Source organism: Corapipo altera, unplaced genomic scaffold (assembly GCF_003945725.1).
Source record: "Corapipo altera isolate COAL_440 unplaced genomic scaffold, ASM394572v1 44, whole genome shotgun sequence".
Taxonomy (NCBI): Eukaryota; Metazoa; Chordata; class Aves; order Passeriformes; family Pipridae; genus Corapipo; species Corapipo altera.
The window spans coordinates 6368770-6390164 of NW_020884880.1; the positions used below are offsets into that span (position 1 = coordinate 6368770).

General features: G+C 42.7%; 1 protein-coding gene across 1 annotated transcript; it reads left to right on the top strand.

The window, feature by feature from the left end:
• The first annotated feature begins 18390 nt into the window (after positions 1 to 18390).
• Positions 18391 to 21160, top strand: ARL4A (ADP ribosylation factor like GTPase 4A). The gene is made up of 2 exons (XM_027639253.1): positions 18391 to 18439; positions 18652 to 21160. Exon 2 carries the CDS (start codon positions 18718 to 18720, stop codon positions 19318 to 19320), a length of 603 nt encoding a protein of 200 aa, XP_027495054.1. The 5' UTR covers positions 18391 to 18439; positions 18652 to 18717; the 3' UTR covers positions 19321 to 21160.
• The last annotated feature ends 235 nt before the right edge of the window (positions 21161 to 21395 follow it).

A 21395-nucleotide genomic window follows, 5' to 3' on the forward strand; every position in this document is an offset into this window, starting at 1 on the left:
TTAGGAAAAATTACCGTTGTTATCAAACTCTTTGGTTTTATAACTTTTTATTTGCAAAAATGATTGACTGCAGAAATAACTGTTTTTTAAAATAGGAGGAAGCAGGTTTATGTTTGGTTTTAAAGGATAGATCTTGCTTTTTACTTGTACGAGTAGATAAGATGTCCTTCTCCTGCTGGAATGAGCACAAAGACCTTTTCAGTTCCTCAGTCACTGAACAGCCTGTAATTATGTGATTGTCGTCTTCAACACATACATATGATTCTTCTCATTTTTAAAAAATAACAGTTATAGTAGCTTCTGAACCAAGGATTAGACAAGATTTGCCCTCCTTGTACATAAATATCTTCCGGAACACTGAGGGCTCTGAACTGGCACAGTCTGCCAACATATTCTCCAGCACTATGAAAGCCTCTTTTCAGTTCCCCCACACAAGACAGAGGAGCTTTTGTGGTCTCCTGGCCTGGGCATTTGAGTTTGTAATACATTGTCCTGGCACATTGATTACTGATGTTGAGAAGAGCATTGAGAGCTCATAAGGGAACAGTGTTCTCAACTGGGCTTTAAGCACAACAGCTGCTAGCAACATTGTTCTTAGGTTTATTTGCCAGTGGGGAAGTTTATTTTTCATACATATATGTGCAGTACACACTCTTGAGGGAGGGAAGGAGGACAGAGAGGATGGACTATGAGTGCTTGGAAGTGTTAAAGATTGAGCTGTTTTCAAGAAAATATTTAAGTACATAACTATGAATACACATAGAAACCTATCTGCCTTGATCTCAGAATAAATAGAAAAAATTCTGTAGATAGATACAGTCAAGTTTAGTCAAGAATAACCTACATGTGGCACTATTATCAAACTGCAATAGCATGTTCACTCTATTTGTAAAGGCAAAATGAGACCCCGATTTAGCAGTTTCATTATGCTACTAAACAAAAAGCATTCATGTTCTATTGGTTGCAAATGCACCATAATTTTTCATCTTTGTTTTATTTCATTGCAACAGAAAGATGTTAGGAATTCTTAGAACCAACAGAACATCATAGTACTATATAGTATTTATATGACATAAAATACAATGAGCTTAGAATATAACTACAGATTGTGCACAGGAGAAGAACCAATTTATGGAATCACTGCTCTAAATACCCATTTTAACCATAGCACATAGTGCTATATAGCACCAGATCTGCTGTAAATGATTATGTTAAATGTAGCTAAATTAAATTGAACAGTTAGATTTCTTGCCAGTGTAGATTTACACAGGCTTTACCTGCACCAACAAGAAAATAATGGAGATGGGAGATGGTAGACAGTGGGGTTGCAGTACTATCCCTCAAAGGAGAACTAAAGAATTACGCAGAAAATGTTTTGCTCACTGGACTATATCAGGAGGTGCTCTCAGACATCTGTATAGGCTGCATGAGCAATTCTGGTTCTAAACTTTGGAATCTTCTTGTAGTCTTCATTTTTACTGGATCTAAAAGGGCTAATAAAGAAAACAAAACCAGCCCAAACAAGTCTATACTTTTCCATGGACTGAAATTGCTCTTCAGTCTTTTCTTTATAGGAACTCTTTTCTTTATAGGAAAGCTTGGGAAAAAGCCTTCGAACTTTGCTTTAGGATACAACTGCTTCTTCAGAATCCCACTAAAGTTCTGCCTTTATGGCTTAATTGAGCTAAATATAAGTATATAAGATAAAAAAATTATTATCTAATGAAACCAGAGCTAGATAATACTTTGATGTGCTGACTTTACAAATACTTGCTTCTTGTTTTTTAAAGTCAACAATTTTGTCTATAGATAAAGAAATAGTACACTTTTCCCTTCTTATGGCTAGGACTTCTGCTGCTAAAATCAAAGAAACTTTTCAGTTAATTGAATGGCATGGCAGTGAGGGCGTGGCACGGCACTTTGCGTGGCAGTTTGCGCAGGCGGGGGTGAGCAGGAAGGGCACAGCCACCCTGCCCGCTCTCTCTGCTGGGTTGTGAGGTAGGTGTGTGACTGTGGGTTTGGGTTTTTTTTTCCCCCCGCAACTCAACTCGACCCAGCAATGGTTTCCAAACAAGCAAAAGCCGTTGCTGCTGCTTTCAGGGGGAGTGTGCTAACCCAGACAGAACTCCCCAGGAAGGATGCAGCCGTTCAGGTCTCTGGCTGAGTGGCTGAGCCTGGCGTCAGTACCAGAGGACAGTGCGAGAGACGCCTGCGTACGATGCGAGCAGGTGAATGATTTGCTGTGCTTAGTGGCAGAGCTCAAGGAAGAAGTGGAGAGGCTAAGAAGTATTAGGGAGAGTGAAAGGGAAATAGACTGGTGGAGTCATACCCTTTCGACCCCAACAGAAGTCCAGCAGGAGATGGTGAAGCCCTGCCCTTCCTGCCATCAGGCAGATGGAGCAAACCAAATAGATGGGGGGGAATGGAAACAGGTCCCCCATCGAAGAGGTAAAAGAATCCCTTCCCAACCCCCATCACCTCCCATGGTGCCCTTAAAGAACAGGTATGAGGCCCTTGGCCCAGAGAGTCAGGCAGAGGGCAGTCAAGAAGGTTGAGTGCCTGTGGATCAGAATCAGGGGGAAGGCCAAAAAGGCTGACATCCTGGTGGAAGTCTGTTATAGACCACCCAATCAGGATGATGAGGGTGATGAATTATTCTACAAGCAGCTGGCATATGTCTCAAAATCACCAGCCCTTGTTCTTGTGGGTGACTTTAACTTGCCAGATGTCTGCTGGAAACTCAACACAGCAGAGAAGAGGCAGTCTAGGAGATTCCCAGAGTGTATGGAGGATAATTTCCTGATCCAGCTGGTAAATGAGCCTACCAGGGGTGGGGCCCTGCTGGACCTGCTGTTCACAAACAGAGAGGAGCTGGTGGGAGATGTGGTGGTTGGAGGCCATCTGGGGCACAGTGACCATGAAATAATAGTTTTCAATACCCAGGGATGCAAAGAGGACCATCATTAAAACTTCTACCCTGGGCTTCTGGAGGGCACATTTCAGCCTACTCAGAAGACTGGTTCAGAGGGTACCTTGGGAAAGAGCCCTTGAAAACAAAGGGGTCCAGGAGGGATGGACATGCTTCAAGAAGGAAGTCTTGAGTGCACAGGAGCAGGCTGTCCCAGTGTGCCGAAAGGAGCCGGGGGGGAAGACGGTCAGCCTGGCTGAACAAAGGAGATTTTGAAGCAATTTAGGGTAAAAAAGAGAGCTTACTGACTATGGAAAAAAGGGCTGGCTACTCATAAAGAGTTTAGGAATATAGTTAGGTCATGTAGAAGGAAAATTAGAGATAAAGGTAAAATTCAAACTCAATCTAGCCACTTCTGTTAGGGATAACAAGAAGTGCTTGTATAAATACATCAATAGCAAAAGGAGGGGCAAGGAAAACCTCCATTCTTGGTTGGACACGGGGAGGAACACTGTCACCAAAGATGAGGAAAAAGCTGAGGTACTTAACACCTTCTTTGCCTCAGTTTTCAACAAGAAGACAGGTTGTCCTCAGGACAACTTGCTTCTGGAACTGGTAGACAGAGACAGGAAGCAAAATAGCTGCCCTGTAATCCAGGAGGAAACAGTTAGCGACCCGTTGAGCCACTTGGATCCACAAGTCTATGGGGCCAGATAGGATCCATCCTAGGGTGATGAGGAAGCTGGTGGAAGAGCTCCCCAAGCCTCTCTCCATCATCTACCAACAGTCCAGGCTCACTGGGGAGGTCCCAGATGATTGGAAGTTGGCGAATGTCACGCCCATCCACAAAAAGAGCTGCAAAGAGGACCTGGGAAACTACAGGCCTGTCAGTGGCTGGCAAGGTTATGGAGCAGATCATCCTAAGTGCAATCATACAACACCTACAGGATGGACAAGGGATCAGACCCAGACAGCACGGGCTTAGGAAGGGCAGGTTCTGTCTGACCAACCTGATCTCCTTTTATGATCAGATGACCCACCTGGTGGATGAGGGGAAGGCTGTGGATGTGTCTACCTGCACTTCAGCAAAGCCTTTGACACCAGCTCCCACAGCATTCTCCAGAAAAAGCTGGCAGCCCACGGCTTGGACAGGGGCACCCTGTGCTGGGTTAGGAACTGGCTGGAGGGCTGGGCCCAGAGAGTGGTGGTGAACAGTGCTGCATCCAGTTGGTGGCTGGTCACTGATGGTGTTCCCCCAGGGATCAGTGTTAGGTCCAGTTCTATTTAATATCTTTATTGATGATCTGGATGAGGGGACTGAGTGTACCATTAGCAAATTTGCAGATGACACCAAGCTGGGGAGGAGTGTTGATCTGCTGGAAGGCAGGAGGGCTCTTCAGAGGGACTTGGACAAGCTGGAGAGATGGTCTGATTCCAACGGGATGAGGTTCAATAAGGCCAAGTGCCAGGTCCTGCACTTTGGCCACAACAACCCCCTGCAGTGTTACAGGCTGGGCACAGAGTGGCTGGAGAGCAGCCAGGCAGAAAAGGAGTTTGGATTGACAGGAAGCTGAACATGAGCCAGCAGTGTGCCCAGGTGGCCAAGAAGGCCAATGGCATCCTGGCCTGGATCAGGAACAGTGTGGCCAGCAGGTCCACGGAAGTGATTTTTCCCCTGTACTCAGCGCTGGTGAGGCCACACCTTGAATACTGTGTCCAGTTCTGGGCCCCTCAGTTCAGGAAGGATATTGAGGTGCTGGAGCAGGCCCAGAGAAAAGCAACGAGGCTGGTGAAGGAACTCGAGCACAAGTCCTCTGAGGAGAGGCTGAGGGAGCTGGGGTTGTTCAGCCTGGAGAAGAGGAGGCTCAGGGGAGACCTCATCACTCTCTACAACTACCTGAAAGGAGGTTGTAGCCAGGTGGGGGTTGGTCTCTTCTCCCAGGCAACCAGCAGTAGGACAAGAGGGCACGGTCTTAAGCTCTTTTTTACAGAGAGAGTAATCAGCCATTGGAATGGGTTGCCCAGGGAGGTGGTGGATTCTCCGTCCCTGGTTATTTTTAAGATGAGACTGGATGTAGCACTTAGTGCCATGGTCTAGTAACCACAGCGGTGTTGGATCAAGGGTTGGACTTGATGATCTTGGAGGTCTTTTCCCACCTGGTTGATTCTACGACTCTATGAAAACACAATCAGATCTTTCAACTACTATACGTCCTTAATGTCTAATTACATCCTCTCTTGACCGACCTAAACTTACTTTGACCTCCTCTGCCTATTAGCACATTACCTTATGCTAAAAATCAATATACTACACTCACTTCAATTAAAGCTTCCAAAGTGCAAGAGGGAGAAGGGCAGACCAATGGGGAACTGGGAAAATTAGTGGATGATTGTTCTAGCCCTTCTCCCCTTGCATGTCATTTTCCTCTTGCCATTAAAGCATATTTGTATTGCAGGGGAAAAAAAGTATTCTCTACAGAACAGAATACATAAGCTGATTTTTATGTTTTTCTTTTAAATAATAGCAAGTGGAGTTATTCCAGGGTAACAGGCAGAAGGGGAAACAGTCCATATGCAGCTTCTTCCTAAACACATCTACACTTCCACCCTCTTGAGTGCTGTCTCCTCAAAGAGATGATATGAGTATACTGAGAACCACACAATTGGACATTTTACCACCACATTTAATCAGTCATCAGTGAAATGTGGGCCTCCATGCACATGAAATGAAAGCACTAAGCGAAAGCATTGGTTTTTATTGTTTGTTAGACTGCAGATCATTTCCTCAGAATATCACCTGGATGGGGGCAAGCAGGGACAGTAAAGGTATGTGCAATGCTTCTTTGGGAATGTATCAGGAATCCAAGCAGCGAGGTTGGGACAATCTGAATGATATCCCATCAAAAGGCCCAGAGATAGACACATTTGCTTTAGCAACAACAATGCTTTGATTATCCTAAAAAAGCCTCTTGACCAGTGCTAAAAGAGTACAGTTTTCTCCCTGCTGCTCTTTAACAGATATCAAAGAGGTGACTCAGGATGATTTTACAGCAGTTGGCAATATTAACATCAAGGCTAGATGCAATCAGGTGATTTTACTATCACTTACCAAACAGTCTACCATGTTTTTTGTTGTCTGATGCCCTTCCTACAGAAGAAACAGCTACAGAAGCAATCCTGATTAAAATAGATTCACTGGTAGGAGGAACAAAAGATAAATTTCCCTCTGGGCTTAGATCTTTACAGAGGTGGCTCTGAAAGGTCACAGGCTTCCTGTAACAGGCATGGCAGCACAGCAGAGTCTGCATTTAACCAGTTGAGTAGGGCTGTAGATCTCTCTAGATGGTGGCAAAGATTGCTGTCCTTCCCAACTCTAACCAGCTGCTCTTCTACTGGATTTGGGCGAGAAGTTAATTGTAGCAACAGCGAGAATGGACAGGAGTGGCAGTGAATGTCTCATCCAAGGACAACAGGCAAGAAGCCCACTATAGCAATCCCCTACTCTCTTGCTAGGTAGGCCCAGTCAACATTAGCTATCTCATGTGCCTTCTGCTGCCAGACCCTGTCCCATCCTGGCATTTGCAGATGCGCTCCAGCATCCAAATAATCCCACGTGTGAATTCCCAAAGCTCAAAGTGATTTTTTTTAAGATTGTGTGAGGAAAGGTGATGAAAAATTGTCTGCTATTTAAAGCAGCAAACAAGGATTCTGCTACCTGTATTTCCTGTGGTCTGTGAGAAGTAAATCACTGAATTTCAGTGCTTCTATTCTCTACCTATTGAATGAGGATTTCTTTGATCCTTTCCCTGTTTATTTAAGCTGCTCTGTCTCTTACTGCGTGTTTGTACAATGCTTGACCTAGTGAAGTCACTTCTCAACACTCATCTTGTAGGTACTGCTCATAATCCAGACAGCTGCCCGGGTTATTGGTGCCAAGCTGCACAGACTTGCTCAGAGCAAGATTAGATGAGATGAGTGTGATACCTTGGAGACCTGCTGAAGCATAGATGCAGCTCCACCAGTAGTGACATTGGGGCAGCACAGAAAGGGCAGAGGCCAGCTCAGCTGAGAAGTAAAGCTTTTATGTTATAACACAATGTAAGCAAAAATAGATACCTCACCCCTGCAGCAGTACTGTGCAGGGGTTGCTTTGTCAGGGCACTCCTTTAAAGCTGCAACCATGGGTGCATCTGCAGCAGGTCCTCTTCAGATTGGGAACAGCTGCTCCAGGGATTATACATGTGAAGGGAAGACAAGGCTCTGCTGTATTTACAAAGGAATAGCAAAATCCTCAGGTAACTCTTTACTTTGACCAGGAGAGTGAGAATATTTGCTTTTAAAAGGTATGGCATCTTTTCTGATCTCCCATGTCCTGAAATTTTTCTGCGGCTGTTGTCAAAGACAAGAGGCCTCTCTGCAGTACAGCTCGTTTTGTTTCTGGCAAGTGGTGTTTTCTGAGTGACTCAAGGACTGTGGTTGTGGGTAATTTATTGGATCTTTCTTCTTTTATTACTGAGTTATACTGGGTAACAGACATCCATTGATACGGGGTCCTGTCCACCATCAAGAATACGAACTGAGAGAACCAGAAAGTGTCCACTGACTACAGATGGAGGGATGATGATTACCAAGTATCTAATTCATTTTGAGGCTTTGGCTTTGCATTTAAATGTTATCTCCACTGGTGAACAAATGTCTGCTGGCTGCTGCTGCTGCTATTGGTTTCACACAATTTCACTGTTCTCTCATAGTGAAAGCTTGGAGTTAGGGCATCTGTGGTGACTGCTAATGGCTATTGTTTTATCTCAACTCTGAAAAACACAGAAAGCCATACATGCTTTATGTGCCAGACTGCTATGCCTTCAATCAATCCTCTGCAAGGACTCAAGGATGAGTGATTTGCAAGGAGTGCAGTGGTGCTAACCTAAAAATCCTTCTATTTGCAGTTGTGCTGATATGAAAGACCATGCAGATGTCAGTGTCACTAAACAAAAGGGTTGGGTTCTTAAAGTGAGACTCAGCAGGCAGGATCTCTTAAGACTTAGCAGCTGGCTTTCACAGAATGACCTATGGCTTCAGAGGCCTTCCTTCCATCTTTAAACTATGAGGAAGGGATGCAACCATTTCTCCTCTTTAAAGCTTTCTAATGCTTCCTTTGAAGATTCAGTTTGGGGTTGCATCTACTCGTGAGCTGTACGCATCATATATTTATCATAAACTTGCCATCTGAAATACAAAGTCTTCAAAGCATGAAGAATTCCCTAAATAGACCTCTTCTGTTAGCAGTGTGTCCGTGCTTACTTTTTTCCTTACATAAAGAGGTATTATTTGTTTTATTTTTCTTTCCTAGTAGTAGAGAGGCCTTGAATGGAATAATTCAATTAGAAAAAAACAATTATTATGTTTATAGTATCCCACTGCTGCTTCTGCTTCCTAGAGTCCTGCCTGGACTCTTCCTTAATCTTCTCTGATCAGTCCTGGTAGAGGTGAAGAGGAAGACCTTCAAAGAGGAGATGAAAACTGCAGTTTTTTACCCTTGCAGCAGTCTGAATTTCTGGCTCTTGCAGTATTGTCTCTATTCATTGGAGTTAAGTAATGTGATTAAAATTTCAGCTAAAACAATCTGTTCCTCCCCAGGTTTGTTTATCTGCCTTCCTTACTTTGTTTAAAGCCTGCTAAGTAGAGTTGTGTGGCCATGAGAGCCAGAACAGGGGAAACTTACATTCTGATAAAATGCTGCGATGTCAACAAAAGGCTTAAAAATGTATGTGTTTAAAAATTAGTATTTTGGCAGGTCTTTATGTGAGTTTACAATTCTAGTGGCAGCAGCTGTTTGGTGCCAGATTCTCTGAAAGACTTCTCTTTTTCAATATTATGAAACTGGAATGTATGATGTGGTTTGTTTGAATCATATTCCCTGTGAGAGGAAAGCAAAAGTGATTTTGCAGGGACAGATTTTATAATGTCTTCAAAGTGAGTTTACTGTTGTTTTCGTCCAAGAATTGAAACTTAGGAGCGTGAAAGAAAGCTTTCTGCATAGCACCCCCTGTGATTAGCTTGAAATCAATTTTCAAGTGACTTAGCTTCTAAAATTTAGCAAAAAGGAGGCCTAATCTTGCATTCACTGAGGTAGTTTTGAGATTTACTGTTAGCTTAAAAAGAAGCCATGGTGAGCTGATAAGATTTAAAAACTCTAGACTACAGCTGAGCAAGGAGCTGAATTTACTGGTCCCCACCCACACAATGTTTGTCTTCCCTAAAACCTTGTTCTTTCATCTTCCTCTCTTTGGTTTGTTTCTTTTTCCCTTTTTCATCTAATCATAAATACAAGCTTGGGAGCTCCCTAAGATAAAAGTTGGGTTTCCTTTTGCAGTAATGTACTGTATTAGGCTCAGATTTCACACTGAAACTGAGAAGAATAATTACCTTTTGGTTTTTGCTTAAGTTTTAGAAACTGCAACAAATATCCAGTACTTAACTTCTGCCATCGTTTCTCAGTGGCAGAACTGAAGCATTCATGCAGCAGTTTAAGCTAGCTGGTGAAACTTTCCATGGCCCTGGGGGAAAGAACTCCTTTGGAGGCACTGAAACTGTAGTTCTTATCACCTGCAGCCAAACAACTCTGTTTGGGCTTGAGAAAATCCATCTAGAATGCTTAGCTCTCTCTCATGTTCTGCAGACTGAAATCTACTTTTCATACCAGAAATCAAAGCAAAGGAGTATTTGCTCTTTCCATTCCCTCGTGTAAAACTGATTTTTAACACCCTCCTGCTTCAAAACAGAATTTATTGTATTAATCAAAATCCAAATATGTTCAGGGGCTAGATACAGCTGCCACACACTTGGCAAAGCTGTAGACCTGCTATATCATGGTTTGCATGTGCTACACCTTGGAGTGCTGTTGGGTTGGAAGAGGGGGTAAATGCAAGTAGGTCTCAGCTCAAAACTCCTAGTACCCGGTAAATCTCCAAATGAAAAGCCAGTCAAAAGTCTGACCTTCTTTGCAAGCTAAGAATTGGGTCATATATAATTCTGAGTGCAAATTTCTGTTTTATTTTGCTGGGCTAGATTAAGTATTTTCCCTTGTGTGCTTGACTAAAAGACAGATTAAAAGATCCATCCAGGAACACAGTTTTTGAAAACTCCTCTAAAGTGCCTCACAACTACAGAGCTAAAATGAAGGGCCTGGGAAAGACTTCTTGCAGGAAGTGAAGCAAGCAATACAGAGGACGAGACCAGTGGACTGCACATATGCTCAGTGGGCTTTGCCAGTCTTCCATGGTTGAAAAACACCAAGTTAATTTATGTGTTAAAGCATATATTTGTTTTTCTTCAGGAACATTATTAATCTATTAATTACTTCAATAAAGAAGTTATGACTACACTTGAGCTCAGTTATCTGACTAAAATTAATAATAAATTGTTTCTTTCTTTAAAAAAAATAAAAATAAACCCTTCTCTTGTATCTAGGGAGCCAGATACAGCCAGGTCTTTCTTTTTACTCTAAGAAAGACACGCCAGAGAGTAGATATATTCCATACATATTTGTTCTGTATGTGACCAGAAGTTATAAGGAGCACTCACAAGCTCCCATTATTAGGAGCACTGACAAATCACCCAACAGTGTTTGGAGAACATCAAACAAATTGTTTGTGCTCTACTTCATTGTCTCAGTGGGGACTTCTTTCAGCTGTTGCCTCTAAGCACCAAGCTCAAGGAACTGTGATATTATCACTGTACTACCCACATTATTATATACTGAAGCAGAGACTTTAGATTTTCCACAGCCCTCCTGGGAGCTTAGGCATATCTCCCATAAAATTTTATTTCCATACACTGCAATCTCTGTGAAATCTGCTTCTATTGCTGCTACGCGTTTTTTAGGAGAGGTGAGCAACTGAATTTCCTCTTCAAGGTGTGCACTTAACTTGATTTACAGAAAGTTATTACAGATCAACAGCCTGCTCGTTTTTAGAGTGGACCTCATTTACTGGATGGGCATCACCTCTCAGCTGTTGCTAAAACGGTCAGAACACATCCAAGAGCCAGCTGTGCTCACACCACATGGGCACAGGCTCCCTACTCCAGCCAGTGACAGGGACAGATCAATCCCTGCAAATTCGTGGAGCTTCAATGCTTTGTCTTTTGTGACTGTCTTTGAAAATCTCTCATGGCAGGTTTCAGTGCACTGCATTTGTCATTTAGGCATTTCGTTAATTGTATGGCAAGTCCTACTCTGTGAATTGAGTGCTGTATGCTTCTTCCTGTCCTGGCACTTCCTTTTGGATATGTACAGCACTCGAAGAACAAAGCATGGCTTTTAAATAAGTAACTGTTGCAAGCAGATGGATTGTTAGGAAATAACTGGCTTAAATGAATGTTTCATCCCATGAACACTTAGTAAGAAGCCTCAGTCAGAACTTGTATCTTTTTTTTTCCATGACAGTAAATTAACTGAGACACAAGTTAATCAAAGAAAAGCCCTCTTAGTTCTGATGTTCAAGGTCTGTTTGTTTTCCCTCTCTTTTACAATTCCAGCAAATCTCAGCACCGTTATGCATGTTAAATAGTTATAAAATATTTATAAAGTTCTTTAGAAAAGAAAAAATTTAATTGTAGTTTTTTTGTTTGCTTCCTTGTTACTCTGTGCTGGCTATATCGCAAAGGAAACAGCAGTATCTGTTATATTACTAATATTTCCATTATTATTCTGGAGCTGGGAATATACCCTCACATATTAAATCTAGCTATGCAGAAGCAAAACAAAACAGATGCTGCTCTTGTATTTGTATTTGAAATTGTAGTACTTTTAATCTGCTTGCAAACTGCTCCCATTGTACTAAAGTGCTATATTTAAAAACTGTGCAACCCTTTTCAAAGGAAGCACTGTGAGGAGATGGCAGCTGGTCCTGAAATCTCAGCTTGATAGAATTTTAAACTATTTAGAATTACGCTGGCATATGAAAAAAAGCTCTAAAGTGTCCATGGCTTTCCTGGAGCAAAAAAATACTGGGAAAAAAATAAAGATCTTGGAACCAGTTCTGTAACTGGCAAGAGTTTCAAACAGTAGCATTGAGTAAACCCAGCATTGTCAGCAAAAGAGTGTGACTGACTCAAGTCAGTAGTTCCAGAGAAAAAAACAAAAGAAAACAAAACAAAAATGCTGTCACAAACTCAGGGCAGGGGGTGGGGAACCTGTTGCTGAGGTGAATATGTCTTTGATCAGTGTAAAACCATTGAAGAAAACATGCAAGCCAAGGCTTGCTTTTATGTAGTATCACACATTGGACACTTCGGAATTACTCATGATGCAGAAGGCTTCTCTTGTATACTGAAGGATTAAGGTAGGAGGTATTTTTTGACTGTTTATTAAAGAAACGTATTTGTTGGGGTTTTTTTTTAGTGCCAGGTGCTTAGTGGGGGTAAGGAGACTGGAAAGCAGGGATACATGCAACAATAATGTTTTTTTCTACTTGTTAAAACTGCCTTGTAACTAGTTGTATGTCTGGGTTTGGATTTTGTGACTACTAACTTTGTATCATATGGAGATGGGATTCATGCTTAACCTTTACTAATTACACTCTGCTATTAAATGAAGAATAAGAGAGTTGGAACAAGCAGAGAGTTTTGCTACACTAGTCCTTAACACAAAGATGCTGCTGGGGACAGCCCTTTTTCTGTCCCACTCGGCCACAGGAAGGAGAAGGTGTTCTACTCACACAAACACATGTACACAAAGCGGTCAGACTGTTCTCTGCAAATCTGGAGTCATTGCCATTACAGCCATCCCTTTAGAGGATGAAGCAACCAAAATTTCAGAGTTTGGAAGGTGGAGATTACAATTTCAGTCACTCTGAGCCAAGACTTGCTCAGTGTGACTAAGAACATTTATGAGCTAGTACCACTTTCATTCAGCTAACACACCTCAGCAGCACTGAAGATGCAACAAAGTGTGACTGTCAGTATCAAAGAAGGAGACTTTTTGTTTGTTAGCCTGCTATGTGGCATTATGTATATTTATGAAAATGAAAGCAGCAAAATGTAAATGTTAGACTTCATGTGAAGGTAGGTATGAAATGAGAATAAGTTTAGTTAACTGGTTTAATCAGAGTGGTAACTTAAATTGTAACACACAGTGATTCCATCTCCTAGTGCTCTAAGCTTTGTTATTTATTGTGAGGGAATAAATCAGATTTTCTACCACCAACTCCTTTTTAATAATCAAAACAAAATAATTCATACAGCATGTAAATTATCATAAAAGAATTCAGCAGATGTAGCAAAGATGATAAAAGGCTTCTTTGCGCAAAACATTTTGTATGTCAGTTTAAGAGATGGTCGTAAGAGCAAGACTTCATGTGTTGCAATTTGTCAGCTATTTCATTCTTACCACTCATTTTCAAGGCGGTTCTCTAAGTCTGTGGTGAAACCGCTGTAGTATTTTATTTAGGAACTTGATATTCTTTTAGAACCACATAATGACAACTCAAAGTAATACTTTTTTAGTTCTAATCTTAGATCTAGGGTATAGTTGAAGAGAAGTAAGTTCAATTTTTGAACGTACAATGAAGCTACTGTTGGTTACTGTAATAATTATCATTATTACTATGACACATTCATTAATACATATTACTCTAGCCTAGGTCTGCCATGTCATTGTATTGAAACACAGGTGATTTTTCTGTTTCATACACATTGAGAAATCTGCTCTATTTCCACATGGAGCAGCAAGAATTGGTGGTGTGAGGCTGCTAACACGTCTCTTTCATGAAGACGGAGGGTTGGGATACAATTGCTATATGCCAGCTTCTGTAATTGGCAGCACATTTTCCCTGCAATAATTTCATCCTCCTTATGGCTTCATTCCTTTGTGTTTTACAACTAATTCAGCTCCATGATGCAGCTGGTTCCTTCCTCTCCCTCCTTCAGCATTTGCTCCTGTGAGCTTCTGTCCTTTACTCTTCTGTACTTCTGGCCATATCCCCCTGCATCTGCAGTGCATGGGCTCTGGGTCATTTCTCCAATGTTTAATTTTTCATTTGATTTGCGTCAAATTTGTTACACACAACACAGGGTGCTATTAAAAAATAACTCTAAGGTGATTAGCTGTTGAACTGGATAATGAATGTCATTAGCCTATTCTACAGAATGATGGTATTTAATAAAAACAAAAGGAAGATTGTGCTTATCTGGACAAGGAATTTCAACCCCACTGACTTTGCTATGGAAGGAATTTCTCATCTGCTGTGTCTCTAGATGTGGTTGTATAAAACAGTCATATCTACTTGAGTGGAATTTACCTTTAAAATGACTAGCACTAATGAAAGCTCTGATTTAATGTCCTGCTACAGCGAACCTCTCGTGAACTGCCAGCTTTTAATTTCCATGAATTGCTATTTCCATATGAAAGGCAGTTTCTCCTGAAGAATATGTGAAGCCTTGCAAGTAGATGTTTGATGATCCTTTGCATTTTTGTTGTTATCCGGGCACTGCAAGATAGCTCCTGTAGTGCATGTGGTGATGTGTATTAAAAGGTAACCTAAGTCTCTGCTGGGTAATAATATTTAAACTTCCAAGAATCTTATCTTTCCACTGTGTGCTGATTCTTTCTTGGCAATATTTCAACCAATTTCATGGTCCGCATCCCTAATAAGGACTATCTAAGTTTCACAGAGTCAGTTAATAGCTGCAGCATTGGAAGCCTGGTCCTTTCAAACCTGCCCTGAACCAAAATTATCCCTGGACCATTATGGAATTAAAAGAAACAAAAACCCAAAAAACTACTTTACCATAGTGAGGAAGCTCCATGTTACGCAAGTACTGCTTCTTTTTCTTGAAACACAAAGGTTTGTCCCAGGCTCTCTTCTGTGAGGAAAATATTTACAGACTATATGTATAAAACAGATGTAGAAAATAATATATCACTATTTACGCTGGTAAATTGGTATTCAGGAAAGGGGAGAAGGTTTTTAGCCCAGAGAAGCTGAAGTTGCAGTTGTTTTCATGAGCTGAGGAATGCTGAGCCAGAAAGAACTCAGATCTGTAGCCATTAGGTAGGAAATGAGAAAAGTATAAATACATGAAATGACTCCAACATAGAAATTAGGTACCTCCTTATTTTGCATTAAAAAGTCTGCACATGGCTCGAGCCTTTTTTCATTGTTTCCTCTTACATGTATCTTGCAGTTATTTTCAGCTGTCATCTAAGATCAGCCTGCTCCCCCCATTTAGCTACACACTTGAAAAGAAAGTAAGTACTCTTCTTTCTGTACACTTCCTTCATTCAAGACTTCTACAGGATAATCAAAGCCTTGTTTCACCCTTACCTTCAATTATCAAAGGTTGAATGTGTCAACTCTCCTACACTCCCACTAATTTAGATACCATTACTCCATAACACCTGGAACACCTGCCCAGTCTGTATCTTTGACTTCTAAAGTAGCAAAAAGTGTATGGGAGGAGTTGATCAACTTGGATTGTTATTCAATAGTTGTTTTGCAGAAATGCCTACAGGCATTAATTAAGATCAAGGTGCAAAACACTAAGAAGACTCACGATGAAAAATAGTCCCAGTTCCGGAGAGTTCATAATTCACTTCATAGCAAGTTACAACAGGTAGATGCAATAAATTAACTGCAGGGAGTGTCCGAGCATTTTCTGAAGAGCAAGGATAATTTTCATGTATATATTTACAAATATATAGAAATGCTCATGTTCCTGAAGATGTTAATTTCTATCTATTCTTAAAATGACCTTCCCGATGTCATAAAATTCTTCTTCCAAAAAACTGCATAATCTATCAGATTCCAACACCTGGTGTGTTGGATATGCTATACCTTAGAAAAACACCAGTTCTGTATCCCTCCCTTTTCAAGGGCACTGAAATATTATGTGCTGATGGCCGTACAGCAGAACAAGAGATAAAGGCAAGCTTCACACATTTTATGTTTAAAATTAAAATACCTTCAATAACGGTGGGAGCTGGCCTGTATCCCTCCTTGTGGAATTAATTGTAAAATGTGTTATTAAAAAGCTGTGTAAAGTTTGAACGGATCTTGGTAACAATCAGACGTTATGATTTAGAAGAGTGTAATATCTAATAGGCTTATTTTTGCATTAAAAATAGGGGACACTTAATTTGTACGTGGAGATAAAGGTCGATTTGATTTATTTCAGCTTGTCAAGTTCTATGAATAAATCTATTATCTCCAGTAATATTCCGTAACAAGGTACTTCTAGCTGGTTTCCTCCAATTTTAAATTACTGAAAACCATCTATGAAATAATTAAGGCCCACTTTTACCATTACTATAAATGCTTTTCTATTACGTTGTATGCTGTGCAGTTCTTCATGTCATGTAAAAGTAGTGTAAAATACTGCCAAATCAGAAACCTTACCAGTTGGCCTCAGGGGTAGTAACTTGCCTCTCCTTTCCATAGAAGTAAAATCACCTTCCTATACAAATAGACCACTTCCTTCAAAGAGAATCATCTGCAAGATCAGGATGTAAATAACTAACAAAGTTAAAAGCGGTGAAACATTAATCTCAGATGTAAGCAAATTAGAATTTTATTTTTAGTAGGACTAGAATGGGTATTTTAACATTTCAATAACATGAAACCTTGCCTACAGCACATGGTGGAATTTTTGTTATGTGCCTTTACTATTAAGTTACTTCTATTTTATATAAAATTCTCTGATATTTAAAATACAGAGTACAATGCTTTCAAAGGGGAAAACAAGAAATATGATTGCCTGAATACACTTATAATTTCATCCCTTTTCAGCAGCCACATAAAGACATCTTAAATTCTTCTAGAAAAAAAGCAAGACTAGTATTGAAAATGCCACTTTTTCTTTTTTTGCTGGAGCCCAGCTGGTCAGATTTGGATGGTTGCCCAGAGAAGCTGTGGGTGTCCCATCCCTGCAAGTGTTCAAGGGCAGGTTGGATAGCGCTCTGAGCCACCTGGTCTAGTGGAAGGTGTCCCTGCCCCACAGAAGGGGGGGTTGAACTAGATGATCTTGAACGCCCCTTCCAACCCAAACTATTTGATGATTCTATGATTGCAGTACAAAGTAGAGAAACTTGGATTGGTAGAGTAGATTAGCACACTAGTGTTAGTTAGCAATTAAACATATGCTTTTATCAAAAATATTGATTAAATTTTTATCTAAAGATGAAGACTTCTGTAGTATGCTCTGCTCTGAAGCCAGTATGTCTTATCCTTCTTGGTGCTATTTTACACTGAGCTGGTGTACATCCAACACAAGCAGGAGTAACCATCTACATTGCCACAGCTGTATAGAAGTTACAGTGGCAAAGGCTGTAAGGGAAAAAAGCTGTGGGAAGGAACAGAATGATGGCAAGATAGCAAAAGTAGCTGAGACAAAGTACTTCCCAGGCCTCCTCTAAAACCTGTATGCCCTGGAAACAGTAAATGTGTTATCAGACATTAGTAATTAGTTCTGGGAAAGGCTTCACTGCTCAAATCAGGCTGCAATACTAAAATGAAGAATTACTTAAAATATCCCTGTGCTATGGGAAACCTTCCTCGTAAATAAGCTAGGTGCTGTGAGTGTTCACTCCGACCCGAGCACTGCTGCCATCTCTGTGTGCCAGGCGTCCATCAGGACCGCCTCATCCATTCCGTTATTCCCGGCTGCTCCCGTCTGTGTCTCCCGTTTCGCGGGGACAGGCGAAAGGCAGGTACAGTACGTGCAGTGAGCGTACAGAGCCGGACCTCGGTCCCTGGGGCACTGATATTCAAGCAAAAACTGCAGAGCACCGCGCCGACGGCGCACCGCGCAGTGCGTCAGCGGCGCAGGGCGCGGCCGGGCCCAGCCGTGCCGCAGGTGCGCGGGGAGGCGCCGCCGAGCCGCCCTCGGGCCCGGCGGGGCGAGGCGGAGTGACAGCTCCAACAGCCAATGAGCGAACGCGCTCCGGGCGGAGAGGCGGAACGCCGCCGGGCCGCCTCCTGGGCTGGTGGGAGAGAGTCGGAGTGACAGCACCCACAGCCAATGAGCTCACGCGCTTCGGGTGGAGGGGCGGGGCGCTAAGGCTGGCGGAGGGGCGCCACCGCCCGCCGCGGGGGGTGAGAGGCTGCCGTGGGCGGAGGGCGCGGCCGCCGCGGCATTCCCCGAGGGAGGGCAGAGGGAGTGAGCGGGGCAAAGAAGGGCGTGGGCGGGGTGCGGTCCCCTTCCCCGGCCGCGCTTGGCCTCGGGTAGTCGGGCTGCGGGCGGTACGGCCCGGGCTGTACGGTGAGTGGCCGGCGCCGCCAGCCAATGGGCGAGGCGGAGCGCGCCTTCCTCCCCGCCCCAGAGCTCGGCAGGGCCAATGGGAGCCCGCGGGGCGGGGCGCGCGGGGCTAGCCGCGCACTGGGAGGTGCCCGCGCCGCCAGATGCAGAGGAGAGTCGCGCGGGCGGCGGCGGCAGCAGCACAAGCACAATCAAAGGCGGCGGCGCGTGCAGTGGAGCGGCGCGCGGGCATGGGGGCACGGGCAGCGCGCGCCTCCCGGCGCTGAGGCACCAGCGGTACGAGCGGGACGGGGGGGCTGCCCGGGCGGGGGTGCCGGGCCGGGCCGGGCGGGAGGGACGTGTACCGTGTGCCGTGTGCTGGGTGCCGTTCCGCGTTGCGCTGCTGCCCGCGGCCGCGCCCGCAGTCGGGGCGGCGGCGCTGTGGCCGGCGCGGTGCGGCCGCTCGGCGCAGGCGGAGCGGGGTCTAACGACGTTCGTGTCGTTGTCAGGATCCGAGCGCAGCCGCGGGAGCCACCTCTGCTGGTGGCAGCCTGCTGTCACCTTCCCTGCTGGCAATGGGGAATGGACTCTCGGACCAGACGCCGATCCTCTCCAGCCTGCCTTCCTTTCAGAGCTTTCACATCGTCATCCTGGGGCTGGACTGCGCTGGAAAGACGACGGTACTCTACAGACTGCAGTTCAATGAGTTCGTCAACACTGTCCCCACTAAAGGATTTAATACTGAGAAAATCAAAGTGACGCTGGGCAACTCGAAGACGGTCACTTTCCACTTCTGGGATGTGGGCGGCCAGGAGAAGCTGAGGCCGCTGTGGAAGTCGTACACAAGGTGCACCGATGGCATCGTGTTTGTGGTGGACTCCGTCGACGTTGAGAGGATGGAGGAAGCCAAAACAGAACTTCATAAGATTACTAGGATATCTGAGAATCAAGGAGTGCCTGTCCTTATCATTGCTAACAAGCAGGACTTGAGGAACTCTCTCTCCCTTTCTGAAATCGAGAAGATGTTGGCAATGAGTGAGCTGAGTTCTTCAACACCCTGGCATTTGCAACCTACCTGTGCAATCATTGGAGACGGACTCAAAGAGGGACTGGAGAAACTATATGATATGATAATTAAGCGAAGGAAAATGTTGAGGCAGCAGAAAAAGAAGAGATGAGTTCTATTTTGACCTTTCTGTTTTAGAGTAGTTACATGGTCAAAATTTGACTTAAGACAGCTTCCAAACCCAGGCCTGCCTGTTTGGATGCCGTTAAACTTAGTTACGTTAAACAATCAGTTGCACAACCTTGCTGTGTGAAGGAAGGCTGTGCAGTTGTGGAACTTTTTTTTTTTTTTTAACTAGTCTCTTCTGAGTTTTATGGCTCTGTATTATTTCAGAAGCCCTAATAGATGATGTAATGCTATCAGGAAATGGATGTCTAAATAGCCAAATAAAACGAGGGTTTTCTGCTTAGTGTTGTACTCATACGTTTGAGGGTGCCCTCTGCAAGCAGTTTGCGTTGAAGGTGTTTGTATTTTTAAACTTCTAATGCTCGTAAGTGGAGTGCTTAGGTGAACATTATACAGCTTTAAAAACATGTATAAAGCTAGTAACCCATAATTCCGTTGAGGCTGTTTTTTTACCTTGTTTGGGGATTTCCATGGAAGCTTGGCCACATGTGTAGGTTCGGGTTTTTTTTAATTTGGCACTTTTTGAAATTGAATCATGTTCAGTTCAAATACTTGAAATTTTAAGTGCTGTGGATTCTTCAACTCATTAAAGAAAGACTTTGACAAGTAAAAAATGTAAACAACACACTGGAGCATGAAAAAGTGGTTTCCCAACATATAGCATGTTTTTGGTATGTAAGATTTTTATTTTTTAGAAGTAGCCATTCATCATTATACAGTGCTAATCAGGTTTAAACTGTTACTCAAAATTAGTAATTTATTTCTGAATGGTGAGTATTATGTCCTCCTAGTATGAAAGTAAAAGTCAACGAATTGCAGTAAAGAAGCTATAGAGAACAGTTCTGGCTGCTGTGGTTCTAACCAGTGCGGCATTCTTTGCTCTACTGGTGACTTCCTGGCAATATAACATAACGAAGTAAGGATGGAGGTAAAATTAGCAGACCACATCTTGTATCTTCCCAAAATACCCCATTTTATTAAAGTGGTATTGCTGCGTCACTTTCAACGTATGCTTTTTTTATTGTGACTCTTACAGTATTTTGTGGTTAGGAATGTAATAATGCTTTATACACTCGAACATTAGACACTACCGGGGGCGGGGGTGGGGGGGAGGGAAAGGGGGAAGAAGATTTTCAAGATGGGCCTGTGTTCTGCTTTAATTATGCTTTAAGCTGTTCTTGTTTACAGAGTGTGCAAACAGTGTTAACTGGGCAGGATAGTGCTTGACGGAAAAGGGAGGGTAGTTTTTCTTACTGGTACAGAGCTTCAAGTGACTCTCTAGATACTTGGTTAGCAATTGAAAGGGCTAAAGCAGAGCCTGGATTTTTAAGACTAACTTTAGTGGTGCTGTAAAAATTCATCAGAATGTTAGATTATCTTTAAACTTTTGTTGGAAATACCAGATTAAAGAAAAAGTAAAAAAAAATAGCAAAATCTAGTTCCTCCTCTCGACCAGCAAAGTAATGCATTTTTCTTACCTGCTGCCATGTATCAGGAGGATGACAGCTACAAATCTGAATGTCAATCGATGTAATTTAGCTATGTTAAAAAAAAAAAAAATCAAACTTTTTAACCAGCAGCTGTTTGACCAGGAGGTAACCAAAAATGCACTTTAGTGTCTTCAATAACTGAAAGTGACAGCTGTTTGTTTTTTTAATGACATCTTGGTCCTTTTTGAATAAACTGAAGTAGCTTCCAGTGGAGCTTTTGTATGGTGGTTATATATGTACCTGCACTGGTGACATTGTAAGTCACTTACTCAAGTAATGTCTATATTTATAGAAATGTGGATGACTTCTTAAACCTCAATAAACAATTCAAAACAAGCCTGCAGAGAGAAGGTGTCTGACTTCTTATACTGCAGTGGTACATTCTTATTGACCTCTGTGCACATAGTTCTGCTGTTATTAGAATCAGTATTTCTGCTGAAAACCCAAGTCATATAAAGGTGGTGAGATTCATAAATGTCACGGTGTTAGAAATTGGAGGTATGCAATTGAAAACTTAAGATCAATGGCATGTCTGTATATTCACAGAAGAAATACTAGCTGCAGTGACTCC

Bases quoted from the DNA above. Each gene is read 5' to 3' on its own strand.
- ARL4A (XM_027639253.1), top strand. From the start codon at position 18,718: ATGGGGAATGGACTCTCGGACCAGACGCCGATCCTCTCCAGCCTGCCT.